Here is a 16761-nt window from a genome sequence, read left to right on the forward strand (position 1 = left end):
GTATTGTTCTTATATTCCTCAATTAGGGTGGAAAAATAGGATGATCGAGGAGCAGTGAGGGCTCTTCGATACTGCACGGTACTGTCTTTCCAAGCTAGTCGGAAGACTTCCAGTTTGGTGTGGCGCCATTTCCGTTCCAATTTTCTGGAAGCTTGCTTCAAAGCTCGGGTATTTTCTTTATACCAGGGAGCTAGTTTCTTATGACAAATGTTTTTAGGGGTGCAACTGTTTCTAGGGTATTGCGCAAGGTTAAATTGAGTTCCTCAGTTAGGTGGTTAACTGATTTTTGTCCTCTGACGTCCTTGGGTAGGCAGAGGGAGTCTGGAAGGGCATCAAGGAATCTTTGGGTTGTCTGAGAATTTATAGCACGACTTTTGATGCTCCTTGGTTGGGGTCTGAGCAGATTATTTGTTGCGATTGCAAAAGTAATAAAACGGTGGTCCGATAGTCCAGGATTATGGGGAAAAACATTAAGATCCACAACATTTATTCCATGGGACAGAACTAGGTCCAGAGGTTGACTGTGGCAGTGAGTAGGTCCGGAGATATGTTGGACAAAACCCACTGAGTCGATGATGGCTCCGAAAGCCTTTTGGAGTGGGTCTGTGGACTTTTCCATGTGAATATTAAAGTCACCAAAAATTGGAATATTATCTGCAATGACTACAAGGTCCGATAGGAATTCAGGGAACTCAGTGAGGAATGCTGTATATGGCCCAGGAGGCCTGTAAACAGTAGCTATAAAAAGTGAGTGAGTAGGCTGCATAGATTTCATGACTAGAAGCTCAAAAGATGAAAACGTCGTTTTTTTTTGGGTAAATTGAAATTTGTTATCGTAAATGTTAGCAACACCTCCGCCTTTGCGGGATGCGAGGGGATATGGTCACTAGTGTAACAAGGAGGTGAGTCCTCATTTAACACAGTAAATTCATCAGGCTTAAGCCATGTTTCAGTCAGGCCAATCACATCAAGATTATGATCAGTGATTAGTTCATTGACTATAACTGCCTTGGAAGTGAGGGATCTAACATTAAGTAGCCCTATTTTGAGATGTGAGGTATCACGATCTCTTTCAATAATGGCAGGAATGGAGGAGGTCTTTATTCTAGTGAGATTGCTAAAGCGAACACCGCCATCTTTAGTTTTGCCCAACCTAGGTCGAGGCACAGACACGGTCTCAATGGTGATAGCTGAGCTGACTACACTGACTGTGCTAGTGGCAGACTCCACTAAGCTGGCAGGCTGGCTAACCTTGCCTGTTTCCTGCTGTTGGCGGTAGTTGCACTTGATTCAACAGCCCTACTGCCGGGAATGCAAAGTGTTCCATCGCATTAACATGAATTGGTGCATGAGGCAGAAATAATGCAGTGTTACTTGAGTTCCCCATCGGCTGGAAGACAGTGTCCCCTTTTCTCTGCGGTGGGAGGGAGAGCGGAGGGATGGTGAATCAAGTGCAACTACCGCCAACAGCAGGAAACAGGCGAGGTTAGCCAGCCTGCCAGCTTAGTGGAGTCTGCCACTAGCACAGTCAGTGTAGTCAGCTCAGCTATCACCATTGAGACCGTGTCTGTGCCTCGACCTAGGTTGGGCAAAACTAAACATGGCGGTGTTCGCTTTAGCAATCTCACTAGAATAAAGACCTGCTGCTCTCTCCCTCCCCTCAGACTGACCATCAGATGCAGGCCATCAGTCCAGTAAAATAAAAAAATAAAAGCTAATTATTGTGCTCACTCAGCTGTGTCTCAAAAGTAATACTACAAATTACAATTTCTCTATTACTAGTGTGATGATATACCTACAATTTTGAAATATAATTTCAAAATGGTCTGAGAAGAACAGTATTGGCAGGGCAATTCAAGCATAGACAATATATCCTACTACAAACCTCATTGCTACAGAACAGTTTTTAATAAGTTAATGTTGCATAGGCTTACATTTTTTAAGTAATGTTTAAAAAAAATCTGAGCAGTAGATCTCTGCTTGCATTTTGACTCAAAGTGATCTTTACTCAGAAAAGTTTGGTGACCTTTGGCCTAGTGTCACGCCCTGACCTGAGAGAGAGGGTTTGTTTCTCTATGTGGTTAGGTCAGGGAGTGGGGTGGGCATTCTATGTTTTGTATTTCTTTGTGTTGGTGCCGAGTATGGTTCCTAACCAGAGGCAGCTGTCTATCGTTGTCTCTGATTAGGAACCATACTTAGGCAGCTTTTTTCCCACCTGTGTTTGTGGGATCTTATTTTTGTATTGCTTTGTGTGCCTACAGAACGTAACGGTCGAATTTTCTTTGTTCATTACTTTTTACCGTGTTCTGAGTAAATAAATCACAAGATGAACATATTCCACGCTGCACCTTGGTCGACTCCTTTTGACGAACGCTAGACCTAGACGATATCCAAAACAACTAACAATACACTGAATTCATACATTTTCATTCATTTAAATTGTAAAGTCATGTCTTTGTACATAATACCACAACCAATCTGGGAGGTAAACTTTATGAAGTACCCAATCATTTCACTGTGTATTTCTGATAGAATATAAGGCATTAGAATGTACCGGAGGCCACCAAAATAGAGCTCCTTTGGCCAAAAATGTCAGACCGGGGAAGATAGGCTATTTTTTCTATTTGGCTGGCAACTCCTACTTGTGGAGACCACTGCAATGGGCTCACTGTTAATGTTTATTTAATGAATAAATGTAAGGTTTTTATGTAATATTGCCTAATTTAATGGGTTTTATCTGTACAGGTAATGTGTGGTTCTGGTTCACCTCCGATGCATTAGCCTTGAGTGATGTTTACCATGGTAAACACTGTCCAAATACAATAGACTGTTGGTATTAGATGACAAGGCTATTGTTGATGAGATCATAACATGGTTGTGCAGCTGCTGCCTGATCCTTACAGGGCATGTTTGCCTTTCTAATATCACAGACTGGGTTGTTCACTATAGTGCTCTTTTAAGTGCAATGTCTAACATTGATTTCTAAATATAATTTCTGTAATATCCATTTGAAGCAAAGTCATTTATTTGTTCAGCACTGTTTTCACATGAATGTAAAAGCTGCCGGAGTTAGCTAGCAAGTTTTGACAATACACGCCTACAGGTGGTCCACGTCTGTCTAGTATTGAACTACCCCTCCCTATTTGATGTGGGTGTGGTTAACTGGGTGGAAATATATGGGATGAGATGAGGTGAGTGGGCTTTAGGAAACAACCGAGCAGTCAGGCTAACATCAGTAGGGAGGTTGTTGTTGGTAAGCATTAGAAAGGCAGAAGAAAAAGTATACATGTTAATGCAAGTTAGTTGCCGTTGTCCAAGAGGTCATGAAGTGAAACATAAGCCGGGTCTCCAAAATATACATATATTTCACTTTGAGGAACAATTGCAGTTTAGTAAGGGCAGCTTTTCACTCAAGAGCGCCTGATTTTGACAAAACAGTCATCGCATCATTTATTATGAGGATGGCATCATCAGAAGAGCTTCCAAGAACAGAGGATTCTGTGAGGAGAGTCCTGTGTCCAGAACTTGACCCCAATACTCCAGAACCACCTCGCTGGGCCTACATACACAAACCTATCATCGTCATGGTGATGGGAGCCCTGATGCTGGGCGCGGGTGCGGTGCTGATTCTCCTCCACTCGTCTGGTGTGACGGACACCCCCGATGCCACTGCCCCGGTCTGCCTGTCCATTGGAATGATGTTTGTAGTGGTAGGGCTGGTCTGGATACCCATCCTGAAGGACAAGCAGAGACGTATGGGGCTGGGGGCCAGGAGCACAAGCAGGTCCCTCAGCAGTGTGTGATGGAAAGGGTAAGGGGTGATCCATTCTTCAGATGTTCTGTTGGCTCAGTTGGACATTTGGTTTAGTGTGGTTGGAATCCTAATTTTGTCTTTTAAATAATATAGACTTTTATTTATTAGAGACACTTGGATGTTTTTTTTATTTAACTGGTTATACTGTCATTTACTGACAGCTGAATTTTTATTTTTCACAAGGGAACTTCAGAAAGGACCATTCTTTTGCCTTTTTAAGATGCACCTTAAAATGATTTCTAAATATCTGATAAAGTATCATCAAAGAAGATCATGTCTCGTAAAGCTGTACTAAAAACCCAAGGTGAATGTACTTTGAACAATTTTACTGTGTGCTCTCAGTATGTTGCGTCCCTGAGACTGCGTTCTCCAACAGTCCAAAGGCGCGTCATCGCACATCACCTTGTGTCCGCACCTGAGTCGGCACTTTTGGAAATGACATTACTTTCTGGACTTCAAATAACTTTTTGAAAAGGAAATATTTAACTTCCGTTACCATGGCGCAAATACAAGAAAGGGAAGTGGAGGTCGCGGAGAGGAGATATCGGGGACTTGGTCGCTGTAAATGTGCCTTTTGGTTTGCGGTGGGCCACGACGTAGTTGGAGTGTTTATATTGCTGACCGGGGTGTTTGCAGACATATTCTGCCACGACTTGTTCATCTATGCAGGGGCCGTCATCATCTTCCTCAGTCTCATCTGGTGGGTGTTCTGGTTCTCGGGGAACATCGAGGTGCCACCTGAGGAACTGGAGGATGACGTTGGCTTGGTCAAACTAAAGAACAAAGGGATCAGCGGTGTTGTCAGGAAGGTTTCCAACCGTCTCACTAACGGAATTAGGAACTCATTCCGAAGGAACGGGAGTGCCAAGGGAGAGCGGCCCCGAACAACGGATGGAAATGTTACCTCTAACCAGCAGCAAGCCCCTGTCACTCTTTCCGTTATTTATCAGAACACAACAGAAGCTTCATCTAATGAACTTACCAGACAGACACTGGCAATATGATTTTACAGGTAATTTCGTTTCAAGTTTAACTATTGGCAACATCATAATAATAGTGTTCTGTTATAAGCCCATAATAGACATTTCATTAACTGAATCATAATGTAATGTTTCGGATAAGCAGGCAAAATAAGCCTATATTTGCCTCACTGGTAATGATTAAACAACATCAAGGTCACTGGAAAGAGTCCACATGTCTACCTATCTGCTATTTTGTAGATAAAATGGCAGACTTTGTACTCTGCATAAGTGGTATAAGATAATTTTGCTGATAATGGTGCCAAAAAACGTGCACATGCAAATTAATTTTCATTCTTATGTTTTGATTAAGTAGAATTGTTGCATTAATCCTTACAAATGCTCCTCAAAATAATTAATTTGAGACATTTTTAGGAAAGAATAGAATCCCTTTTAATTATTTAGTATACTTATGTTATTTTTTTCCCAATGCAGGTTAAGAGCATTTTCTCTGGATCCAAGAGCAGTCTGCAGGAACCCGAAGATGCATTGCACACTGTGACTGTGCCAACAAAGTAGCTGATTAGAGTAATGAGATTGATTGCACTCTGAGACTATATAATTGTTCATAACATGGCATTTGATAGCGTCACTGTAAATGTAACATTATTTTGTACAATAACATATCTCTGCATTTCTTTCTAAAGTCATATTTTGTGAATTGTTTATAAACTATTTATAGCAAAATAAAAATGTACAACAGATCAAAGTTTGTCACATGCACAGGATACAGCAGGTGTAAACGGAACAGTGAAATGCTTACTTGCAAGCTCTCTTCAACAGTGCAGTACAAATATAAATATCAATATATACTGAGTGTTAAAAACATATACATTAAGAACTCCTGCTCTCTCCATGACATAGACTAAGCAGGTGAAACCTATGATCCCTTATTAATGTTACTTGTTAAATCCACTTCAATCAGTGTAGATGAAGGGGAGGAGACAGATTAAAGAAGGCTTTTAAGCCTTGAGAGACAATTGAGACATGGATTGTGTGTGTGCCATTCAGAGGGTGAATGGGCAAGACAAAAGATTTAAGTGTCTTTGAACAGGGTAGTAGGTGTCAAGCCAGGCACATTGGTTTGTGTCAAGAACTGCAACGCTGCTGGGGTTTTCACACTCAACAGTTTCTTGTGTGTATCAACACACTGATATATACATCATGTTTGTCCAAATTTCTCAAGCTCTCTACATTTTGGTTGGAATCGTTGATTGACAGCAATACTTAAACTTTGTCTCAGATTTTTTAAACAGATTTAAGTCAGGACTGAGACTGGACCATTTTTTTAATTTCACCTTTATTTAACCAGGTAGGCTAGTTGAGAATAAGTTCTCATTTGGCCAAGATAAAGCGTAGCAGTTCGACACATACATCAACACAGAGTTACACATGGAATAAACAAAACATACAGTCAATAATACAGTAGGAAAAAGAAAACAAAAAGTCTATATACAGTGAGTGCAAATGAGGTAAGATAAGGTGATAAATAGGCTATGGTGGCGAAGTAATTACAATATAGCAATTAAACACTGGAATGGTAGATGTGCAGAAGATGAACGTGCAAGTAGAGATACAGGGGTGCAAAGGAGCAAGATAAATAAATAAATACAGTATGGGAATGAGGTAGTTGGATGGGCTGTTTATAGATGGGCTATGTACAGGTGCAGTGATCTGTGAGCTGCTCTGACAGCTGGTGCTTAAAGCTAGTGAGGGAGATATGAGACTCCAGCTTCAATCATTTTTGCAGTTCGTTCCAGTCATTGGCAGCAGAGAACTGGAAGGAAAGGTGGCCAAAAGAGGAATTGGCTTTGGGGGTGACCAGTGAGATATACCTGCTGGAGCGCGTGCTACAAGTGGGTGCTGCTATGGTGACGATAAGGGAATTTATATGCTTAAAGGTAATGATTAAAGAATTCCACCCTGAAACGTAACTATTAGTGATTATTAGTTTATGTAGCATGTATAATGAATAATTAAAGTACTAAATGTAAGTCCAATAAGGTTCGGTACAGACATGTGAGGGAGAGAAATGTGTGTGTGTGTGACTAAGAAGATACCGAGAACAATTAAACTGTGTATGACCTGACCTGGCTAGAACTCTGAGAAACTTACGATAGGACAGGGAGTCCTTTCAAGGTTCCTCTAATCTCGGGGGGATGGAACTGCCAGTTTGGTAGTGATTAACAGTGGTGAGAACCATGGGGAAGGATACATTCCACCTACTGTTCATGTGTATGTATGTGCGTAGGCTATCTACTGTTTGTGTGGAGGTATGTGCCTAAGTAGGGAGTGAGTTATAAAATGGCATGTCTTTGTATTGTGGACTTTAGAACGTTCTCGTGAATAAACTGTACGAACCTTTTGCATAAGCTGAGTCTTTGCCTAATTATTATTAAACCCAGGGTCTTACAAACCTCGGGAATTAGTCAAAGCTTTAATAATTGTTAGTTATTATCATTGGGATTGAAAATTCTCGTGACAGGTGACCAGTGAGCTGAGATAAGGTGGGGCTTTACCTAGCAGAGACTTGTAGATGACCTGGAGCCAGTGGGTTTGGCGACGAGTATGAAGCGAGGGCCAGCCAACGAGAGCATACAGGTTGCAGTGGTGGGTAGTATATAGGGCTTTGGTGACAAAACGGAGGGCACTGTGATAGACTGCATCCAATTTGTTGAGTAGAGTGTTGGAGGCTATTTTGTAAATGACATCGCCGAAGTCGAGGATCGGTAGGATGGTCAGTTTTACGAGGGTATGTTTGGCAGCATGAGTGAAGGATGCTTTGTTGCAAAATAGGAAGCCAATTCTAGATTTAATTTTGGATTGGAGATGCTTAATGTGAGTCTGGAAGGAGAGTTTACAGTCTAACCAGACACCTAGGTATTTGTAGTTATCCACATATTCTAAGTCGGAGCCGTCCAGAGTAGTGACGGGTAGCTCTGAAACCAGATTGCACAGCGGAGAAGGTAGTGTGGGATTCTAAATGGTCGGTAATCTTTTTGTTAACTTGGCTTTCAAAGACCTTAGAAAGGCAGCGTAGGATAGATATAGGTCTGTAGCAGTTTGGGTCTAGAGTGTCTCCCCTTTGAAGAGGGGGATGACTGCGGCAGCTTTCCAATCTTTGGGAATCTCAGACAATACGAAAGAGAGATTGAACAGGCTAGTGATAGGGGTTGCAACAATTTCAGCAGATAATTTTAGAAAAAGAGGATCCAGATTGTCTAGCCCGGCTGATTTGTAGGGGTCCAGATTTTGCAGCTCTTTCAGAACATCAGCTATTTGGATTTGGTTGAAGGAGAAATGGGGGAGACTTGGGCGAGTTCCTGTGGGGAGTGCATGGCTGTTGACCGGGGTAGGGGTAGCCAGATGGAAAGCATGGCCAGCCATAGAAAGATGCTTATTGAAATTCTCAATTATAGTGGATTTATCGGTGGTGACAGTGTTTCCTAGCCTCAGTGCAGTGGGCAGCTGGGAGGAGGTGCTCTTATTCTCCATGGACTTTACAGTGTCTCAGAACTTTTTTGAGTTTGTGCTACAGGATGCAAATTTCTGCTTGATAAAGCTTGCCTTAGCTTTCCTAACTGCCTATGTATATTGGTTCCTAACTTCCCTGAAAAGTTGCATATCACGGGGGCTATTCAATGCTAATGCAGAACGCCACAGGATGTTTTTGTGCTGGTCAAGGGCAGTCAGGTCTGGAGAGAACCAAGGGCTATATCTGTTCCTGGTTCTAAATATTTTGAAAGGGGCATGCTTATTTAAGATGGCATTTTTAAAGAATGACCAGGCAAAAACCTTACATTTATTCCAGGATACCCGGGCCAGGTCGATTAGAAAGGCCTGCTCGCTGAAGTGTTTTAGGGAGTGTTTGACAGTGATGAGGGGTGGTCGTTTGACCGCAGACCCATTACGGATGCAGGCAATGAGGCAGTGATCGCTGAGATCTTGGTTGAAAACAGCAGAGGTGTATTTGGAGGGCAAGTTGGGTAGGATGATATCTATGAGGGTGCCCGTGTTTACGGCTTTGGGGTGGTACCTGGTGGGTTCATTGATAATTTGTGTGAGATTGAGGGCATCAAACTTAGATTGTATGATGGCCGGGGTGTTAAGCATGTCCCAATTTAGGTCACCTAGCAGCACGAGCTCTGAAGATAGATGGGGAGCAATCAGTTCACATATGGTGTCCAGGGCACAGCTGGGGGCAGAGGGTGGTCTATAGCAAGCGGCAATGGTGAGAGACTTGTTTCTGGAAAGGTGATTTTTTAAAAGTAGAAGCTCGAATTGTTTGGGTACAGACCTGGATAGTAAGACAGAACTCTGCACGCTATCTCTGCAGTAGATTGCAACACCGCCCCCTTTGGCAGTTCTATCTTGTCGGAAAATGTTATAGTTAGGGATGGAAATTTCAGGGTTTTTGGTAGTCTTCCTGAGCCAGGATTCAGACACGGCTAGGACATCCGGGTTGGCAGAGTGTGCTAGGACAGTGAATAAAACAAACTTAGGGAGGAGGCTTCTAATGTTAACATGCATGAAACCAAGGCTTTTACGGTTACAGAAGTCAACAAATGATAGCGCCTGGGGAATGGGAGTGGAGCTAGGCACTGCAGGGCTTGGATTAACCTCCACATCACCAGAGGGACAGAGGAGGAGTAGGATAAGGGTAGGGCTAAAGGCTAAAAGAACTGGTCGCCTAGTACGTTCGGAACAGAGAGTAAAAGGAGCAGATTTCTGGGCACGGTAGAGTAGATTCAAGGCATAATGTACAGACAAAGGTATGATAGGATGTGAATAATTTGGGGGTAAGCCTGTGCATAGAGTGACGATGATAGAGATATTGTCTCTAAAAATATCATTTAAACCAGATGATGTCATCGCATGTGTGGTAGGTGGAACTAAAGTATTAAATAAGGCGTATTGAGCAGGGCTAGAGGCTCTACGGTGAAATAAGGCAATAAATACTAACCAAAACAGCAATGGACAAGGTATATTGATGTTAGCGAGAGGCATGCATAGCCGAGTGAATCAAAGGAGTCCAGTGAGTGGCTTCAGACAGCTAGCAAGTTAGCAGAAAGGCCTTGGAGGGACGTCGCGACGGACCAAAGTCTGTTGTGGCCCCCTCGTGCTATTACATCGGCAGACAGAACAGCATGGCTCCGTGTGGTAAACCAGGCCAATTGGGGAAATAGTTATGGTGGCCAAAGAATTTGTCTGATGGGCCTCTTAAGTTAACAGTCCGATTGTCTCGCAGAAAAATAAAACCCTAACCCCGGGTTAGGTTTTCAGAAGACTGACGTGGTTTTCCTCTAACTTTTTACCCGGGCTTTTCTCATTTCATATTTCCTAACAAACTCCACAGTCCTTACCGGTGACAAGCATACGGGTAACATGTTGCTGCCACCACAATACTTGAAAGTACAAAGGAATCAACAACATTGCATTCACCCCATATTACTGGCCTGTATGACAAAGTGTTTAAAAAACCCACTCTAAATCATCCATTATGTTTGCAACAATGCTATTACGTAATATTGCAAGACAATATGGCAAATAAATTTACTTTTTGGCCTAAATTAAAAACTACAGGTTCGGGTCAAATCCAACACAATACAGAGTGAAACCCTGTGTATTTTCAAGTATTGTGGCAGCAGCATCATGTTATGGGTGTGCTTGTCATCGACAGGGACTTATGTGTAAGTTAGATACAAGCGTCCTTACTAACTCAGTTGCCAGAGAGGAAGGAAACTGCTCAGGGATTTAATTAAAACAGTTACGGAGTTAATGGCTGTGACAGGAGAAAACTGAGGATGGATCAACAACATCGTAGTTTCTCCACAATACTAACCTAATTGACAGAGTGAGAAGAAGGAAGCCTGTACAGAATAAAAATATTCCAAAACATGCATTCTGTTTACAACAAGGCACTAAAATAATGCTGCAAAAAATGTGGCAAAGCAATTCACTTTTTGTCCTGAATATAAAGTGTTATGTTTGTGGCAAATCCAATACAACACATTAATGCGTACCGCTCTTCATATTTTCAAGCATAGTGGTGGCTGCATCATGTTATGGGTATGCTTGTAGTCATTAAGGACAGGTGAGTTGAAATGTAATGGAGCTAAGCACAGGCAAAATCCTGGAGGAAACCTGGTTCAGTCTTCTTTCCACCAGACACTGGGAGATTAATTCACCTTTCAGCAGGACAATAAGCTAAAACACAAGGCCAAATCTACACTGGAGTTGCTTACCAAGAAGACAGTGAATGTTCCTAAGTGGCCGAGTTACAGTTTTGACTTAAATCTGCTTGAATTGTCAAGACCTGAAAATGGTTGTCTAGCCATGCTCAACAACCAATTTGACAAAGCTTAAAGAAGTTTGAAAAGAATAATGGGCAAATGTTGCACAATTCAGGTGTGGAAAGCTCTTAGAGACTTATAGAAAGACTCACAGCTATAATCGCTGCCAAAGGGGATTCTAACATGTATTGACTCAGGGGATTGAATACTAACACTAATAGATATATTAGTGTTTTATTTTTCATATTTAAATTCTTTACAAATGTTAGAATTACACTTTGTCATTACAGAGTATTTTGTGTAGATTGTTGACAAAAAAATGAAAATTAAGTCTATTTGAATCCCACTTTGTAACACAACACAATTTGGAAAAAATCAATGGGTGTGAATACTTTCTGAAGGCACTGTATATATATATTTTTGATTTCACCTTTATTTAACCAGGTAGGCCAGTTGAGAACACGTTTTCATTTACAACTGCGACCTGGCCAAGATAAAGCAAAGCAGTGTGACACAAACAACAACACAGAGTTACACATGGAATAATGAAACGTACAGTCAGTAACACAATAGAAAAGTCTATATACAGTGTGTTGCAAATGAAGTAAGATTAGGGAGGTAAGGCAATAAATAGGTCATAGTGGTGAAATAAATTACAATTTAGCAATTAAACACTGGAGTGATAGATGTGCAGAAGATTAATGTGCAAGTAAAGATACTGGGGTGCAAAGGAGAAAAAAAAATTATAATGACAATATGGGGATGAGGTAGTTGGGTGGGCTATTTACAGATGGGCTATGTACAGGTGCAATGATCTGTAAGCTGTTCTGACAGCTGATGCATAAAGTTAGAGAGGAAGATATGAGTCTCCAGCTTCAGTGAATTTTGCAGTTCGTTCCAGTCATTGGCAGCAGAGAACTGGAAGGAAAGGCGGCCAAAGAGGAATTGGCTTTGGGGGTGACCAGTGAAATATACCTGCTTGAGCGCGTGCTACATCCACACTTTGAGGTTGGAATTATATTGTGAAATTGTGAAAATTATAATTCTGTTTGAGTGTAAGATCTATTTAAAAGACAACATGAAATTTCAGTCTGTGTCAGTGGGATGGAGTTTTGTCCTGCCTGGTGACATCATTAGTTAATAGACTGGGGGGCGGGGGGTACTCAGTGCATTTACCTACTTTCTGTGGTGAATAACACCCTCGTGCTGTGGGTATAGTTCCTCTCTCGTTCTGAAATCTCACCAGTCTCTGTGTAGCAGAGGGATTTCCCCTACATTACACATTATTTACATATTATGTATTCTCTTTTAAAACCAGAACCCCATAACTGCCCAGTCAATCTCAGTCACTGAAACTGGAAAGTAAACCATTTCAGCATCTATTTCAGATCTTATTCTTGATTGTCTTATACTGTATTGCTATGTCAGAAGGACAGTGTGGACTGGGATACTACTATGATGGGCTAGTCGAGGAGTGTAAACAATGCTATTTACGATGCAATTCACCACCCAGGGTTTGCACAACATACTGTACTCAATGTAAGTACAATACTGTTTTAACATTTCTAACTTTTGATCATTTGAGTTCTGAAATTATTATGCAGCTGTATATGAATAAACATGATTATATTTGTTATTGTTATGGAATATGTTTGAGCATTGTTATAAATATTGCCATCTGAATTGTTATGTGAGACATTGTATTGTTAGTCCTTATACTCAAGTGAAGGAGGCATAGACAAATGAAGCTGGCCCAGTGAATCTGTAGGATAAGTATGAGCATTATGGACATATGTTTTTCTGTTAACCTGTCCAGCATCAGAGAGCAAAGCCCCTGAGCCGTTCAACATTCGTCTGACCCTGGTCTGGCTGTTTGTGTTCCTGTGTGCTTTTACTACTCTCCTGCTGCTGCTGCAGGTACTGAGGAAGAAGACATGCAGACGTTTCCCAAGGAACAAATGTAAGATAAAACACAAAGAAGCATAGGGAGGTGATATGTGGTTATATAGTGATGGTCTGTTATCAGCAGACAGGTTACAGTATCTGCATGTCAGTCATAATATGACATAGCTTGCTTTACCTTTCATATGATGGGAAATGATTATACAGTGATTCGCTGTTAGTAGCAGGCACACAGGTTACGCCTATCTGTCACAATATGTGACAATGCTTCCACATCTGATTGGTGATTGATTCACTCATTTGTGATGAATGGAAATTCCCCTCCAATAATGATAAGTCAAATGTAAAAACTCTGTGAAGAACTACAATGAATGACTCGAATGCATATTCTTGTGACTATACCCAATACATTGCCTAACCCTATATCTCTATCATACAGTATGTAACTCACTGCAATGTTATCTCCCAGTATCACGACTACAGGAAGCAGAGTGTCCTGGGACTGAGAGGGTCTCTTATGATGTCCCTGAGCAGACAGTGGTTATCATGGGACAAGACAGCTTGACGAGTGGAGCTGGAGCCATGGTTCTCCAGGAGGGAACAAACAGCCAGACTCCCGACTGCAACGCCAACCTGCCTGTCCCTTCCACAGAGGAGGGCACCACCATACTGGTCACAACCAAGACAGTACAGATCTTTAACCACACAGATTAAATTACAGAGGGAAAGACGGGGTTGTGGAGGTCTGGCTTTGTAGCTTGATGTCTCTAGTCTACCCTCCCTCCCTCCCTCCCTCCCTCCCTCCCTCCCTCCCACACACACACACACACACACACACACACACACACACACACACACACACACACACACACACACTGCTTGCCATAGAAAGCGAAAACTATCAATGAATGTGTTTGAAAAGAAGTGAATGTTTAACAGAGGTTATATTAACGAACTACAGATCCCACACCACCCCTACCCTATCATATGACAACGGTGTGTCTGGTCATGTGACCTGCAGTGCCGACGATGTTTCGCTTTGCGGGCAGTGGCACAATAAATGTAATTTATTACAATTTATAGATTAACCAGAGCTACGACAGTCCAGTCACTGAAACTACAAGTGCGTCTGGGTTTGTAAGTCAAACATTTGATCTACAAATGTGACTCGGTTTAACTCTTATAGCGATAGTGATAAACGGCTACTCGCAGGCCTCTGTAGTTCCAGCCGACATGCGCAACAGTGGGCTACGGACCCCGGTTGGGTTGATGGGAAGAAGGGAGGGCAAAATCATGGAAGTAGTGCTCTCTGCCTCTCAGGGTTCGGTTCGTACAGAATAGCAATAGAATTCTGGATTTCCACCATGTCGAACCGAAGAGCTATGAACTAGTTTACATGTGGTGTGTCAACAACAACACTAACGACTCGGACTGACAGAATGAACGGTGAGTTGTAGCTAAAAAAACAAACACTTTTTGTTCTACCATCACCAATTGAAATGGCTTTGGTTTATTACAGGAATTGTATATGTTTTGTGCACATATAGGCCTATTAAAACAATGAGGTTTAGAATGGATGACAACGCATCATTCTATTAATGAGTTTAGGCAGGCGTAAAGGATAGATAATGACTCTTCCCGCGGGTATCTTGAATCTCCTCATGCAAATCGAATTATGGCTTGACTGCATGACATCATAGAAGTCATGAATAAATCAATTGTTGATACATCAAAGAGAAACCCCTCGAACCATATTAGACCTATTTTGTTATTGCTCCTGAGTCCTGACCAACCTCATCTAGCCCATTACTTTCTCCAAGGTAGTACTTTCTTAGCAAACTGCATGTATTTGTTGGTGAATACTAATTACAACAACCGTTTCTTGTTATTACAGTATCTCCAAAATGTGTTATGTCATTTTCCTACTGTAGAATAAAGATATATTTGACCAAATCATATTCTTCTTTGTGGAACACATTAATGTATACATTTCTGATAAGCTTGGTGAAATAGTTGTACAGCTTTGTGATTTAGCCAGAGATTACTTGTCCATTATGCAGGCTAGTCACGCTTAGGCCAGAAATCTGAGATGAGACTACCAAACTGACAGACGGTCATGTTTGTATGATCGCCCTCCTTCTCCTTTCCAGGCCCTCAGCAGAATGACGCAAAGAGACAACACCTGCTAGAGAGGCTGCTGGACGCTGTCAAACAGGTGAATGGTAATCTCGGAAGTCTTGCATAATTGGTCAGCTGCTCGATTAAGTTCTGGGTCCATACATGTTAAGAGAAGAGATTTAACGAGGAGCTTCACTCTCTCTCTGCAAGTTACCGGCCAAATGTCCCCTCCCCTTCCGAAATTCGAAAGATGTTAACGCCTGCAAAATCGTGATTTGTCCAAATAACCAGTGATGGAAAAACCCAAACATTGGAACTACTACAGCTTGTTATCCCACGCATCCCATTCCTTCCCGACAGATTCTATGGTTACGGTACCAGTTATGTTTACGTAGATCTGTCCACGAGAGATTAGGTGAGGGGTCACAACAATCATAACACAACAATCATCAGCAACATTTATACCTGCACTGTACGTGTCATAACAGGTTATGTTAGCTGCACTGTACGTGTCATAACAGGTTATGTTAGCTGCACTGTACGTGTCATAACAGGTTATGTTAGCTGCACTGTACGTGTCATAACAGGTTATGTTAGCTGCACTGTACGTGTCATAACAGGTTATGTTAGCTGCACTGTACGTGTCATAACAGGTTATGTTAGCTGCACTGTACGTGTCATAACAGGTTATGTTAGCTGCACTGTACGTGTCATAACAGGTTATGTTAGCTGCACTGTACGTGTCATAACAGGTTATGTTAGCTGCACTGTACGTGTCATAACAGGTTATGTTAGCTGCACTGTACGTGTCATAACAGGTTATGTTAGCTGCACTGTACGTGTCATAACAGGTTATGTTAGCTGCACTGTACGTGTCAGGACCGGTTATGTTAGCTGCACTGTACATGAAAGGACAGGTTATGTTAGCTGCCCTGTATGTGAAAGGACAGGTTATATTAGCTGCCCTGTACGTGAAAGGACAGGTTATATTAGCTGCCCTGTACGTGAAAGGACAGGTTATATTAGCTGCCCTGTACGTGAAAGGACAGGTTAGGTTAGCTGCACTGTACGTGAAAGGACAGGTTATATTAGCTGCCCTGTACGTGAAAGGACAGGTTAGGTTAGCTGCCCTGTACGTGAAAGGACAGGTTATATTAGCTGCCCTGTACGTGAAAGGACAGGTTGTGTTAGCTGCCCTGTACGTGAAAGGACAGGTTATGTTAGCTGCACTGTACGTGAAAGGACAGGTTATATTAGCTGCCCTGTACGTGAAAGGACAGGTTATATTAGCTGCACTGTACGTGAAAGGACAGGTTATATTAGCTGCCCTGTACGTGAAAGGACAGGTTATGTTAGCTGCCCTGTACGTGAAAGGACAGGTTAGGTTAGCTGCACTGTACGTGAAAGGACAGGTTATATTAGCTGCCCTGTACGTGAAAGGACAGGTTATATTAGCTGCACTGTACGTGAAAGGACAGGTTATATTAGCTGCCCTGTACGTGAAAGGACAGGTTATGTTAGCTGCCCTGTACGTGAAAGGACAGGTTATGTTAGCTGCCCTGTACGTGAAAGGACAGGTTATGTTAGCTGCCCTGTACGTGAAAGGACAGGTTAT

At 42.0% G+C, this 16761-nt stretch overlaps 2 protein-coding genes and 1 long non-coding RNA gene across 6 annotated transcripts in view; all 3 read left to right on the forward strand.

Moving 5' to 3' along the window:
• The first annotated feature begins 3237 nt into the window (after nucleotides 1–3237).
• On the forward strand, nucleotides 3238–5537 carry LOC106589243 (uncharacterized). The gene is made up of 2 exons (XR_001324809.2): nucleotides 3238–4826; nucleotides 5269–5537. It is a non-coding gene; the product is annotated as an uncharacterized lncRNA (long non-coding RNA).
• Nucleotides 5538–12389: 6852 nt separating this feature from the next.
• On the forward strand, nucleotides 12390–13856 carry LOC106589244 (tumor necrosis factor receptor superfamily member 17). Its single transcript, XM_014178965.2, has 3 exons — nucleotides 12390–12665; nucleotides 12943–13086; nucleotides 13498–13856. The coding sequence occupies exons 1-3, from the start codon at nucleotides 12548–12550 to the stop codon at nucleotides 13740–13742; spliced, it is 507 nt and encodes a 168-aa protein (XP_014034440.1). The 5' UTR covers nucleotides 12390–12547; the 3' UTR covers nucleotides 13743–13856.
• A 181-nt stretch (nucleotides 13857–14037) lies between these two features.
• Nucleotides 14038–16761, forward strand: part of snx29 (sorting nexin 29) — a 109598-nt gene continuing 106874 nt past the window's right edge. The window contains exons 1-2 of one of the 4 annotated variants that reach the window (XM_045710341.1): nucleotides 14038–14474; nucleotides 15179–15243. In XM_045710341.1, coding sequence (XP_045566297.1) covers nucleotides 14468–14474; nucleotides 15179–15243 — 72 coding nt within the window. In that variant the 5' untranslated portion in view covers nucleotides 14038–14467. Of the gene's footprint in view, nucleotides 14475–15178; nucleotides 15251–16761 lie in introns of all 4 variants that reach the window. The other 3 variants (XM_014179669.2, XM_014179668.2, XM_014179667.2) reach the window with 3 other exon arrangements.

Source organism: Salmo salar, chromosome ssa28 (genome assembly GCF_905237065.1).
Source record: "Salmo salar chromosome ssa28, Ssal_v3.1, whole genome shotgun sequence".
NCBI classification, from domain to species: Eukaryota; Metazoa; Chordata; class Actinopteri; order Salmoniformes; family Salmonidae; genus Salmo; species Salmo salar.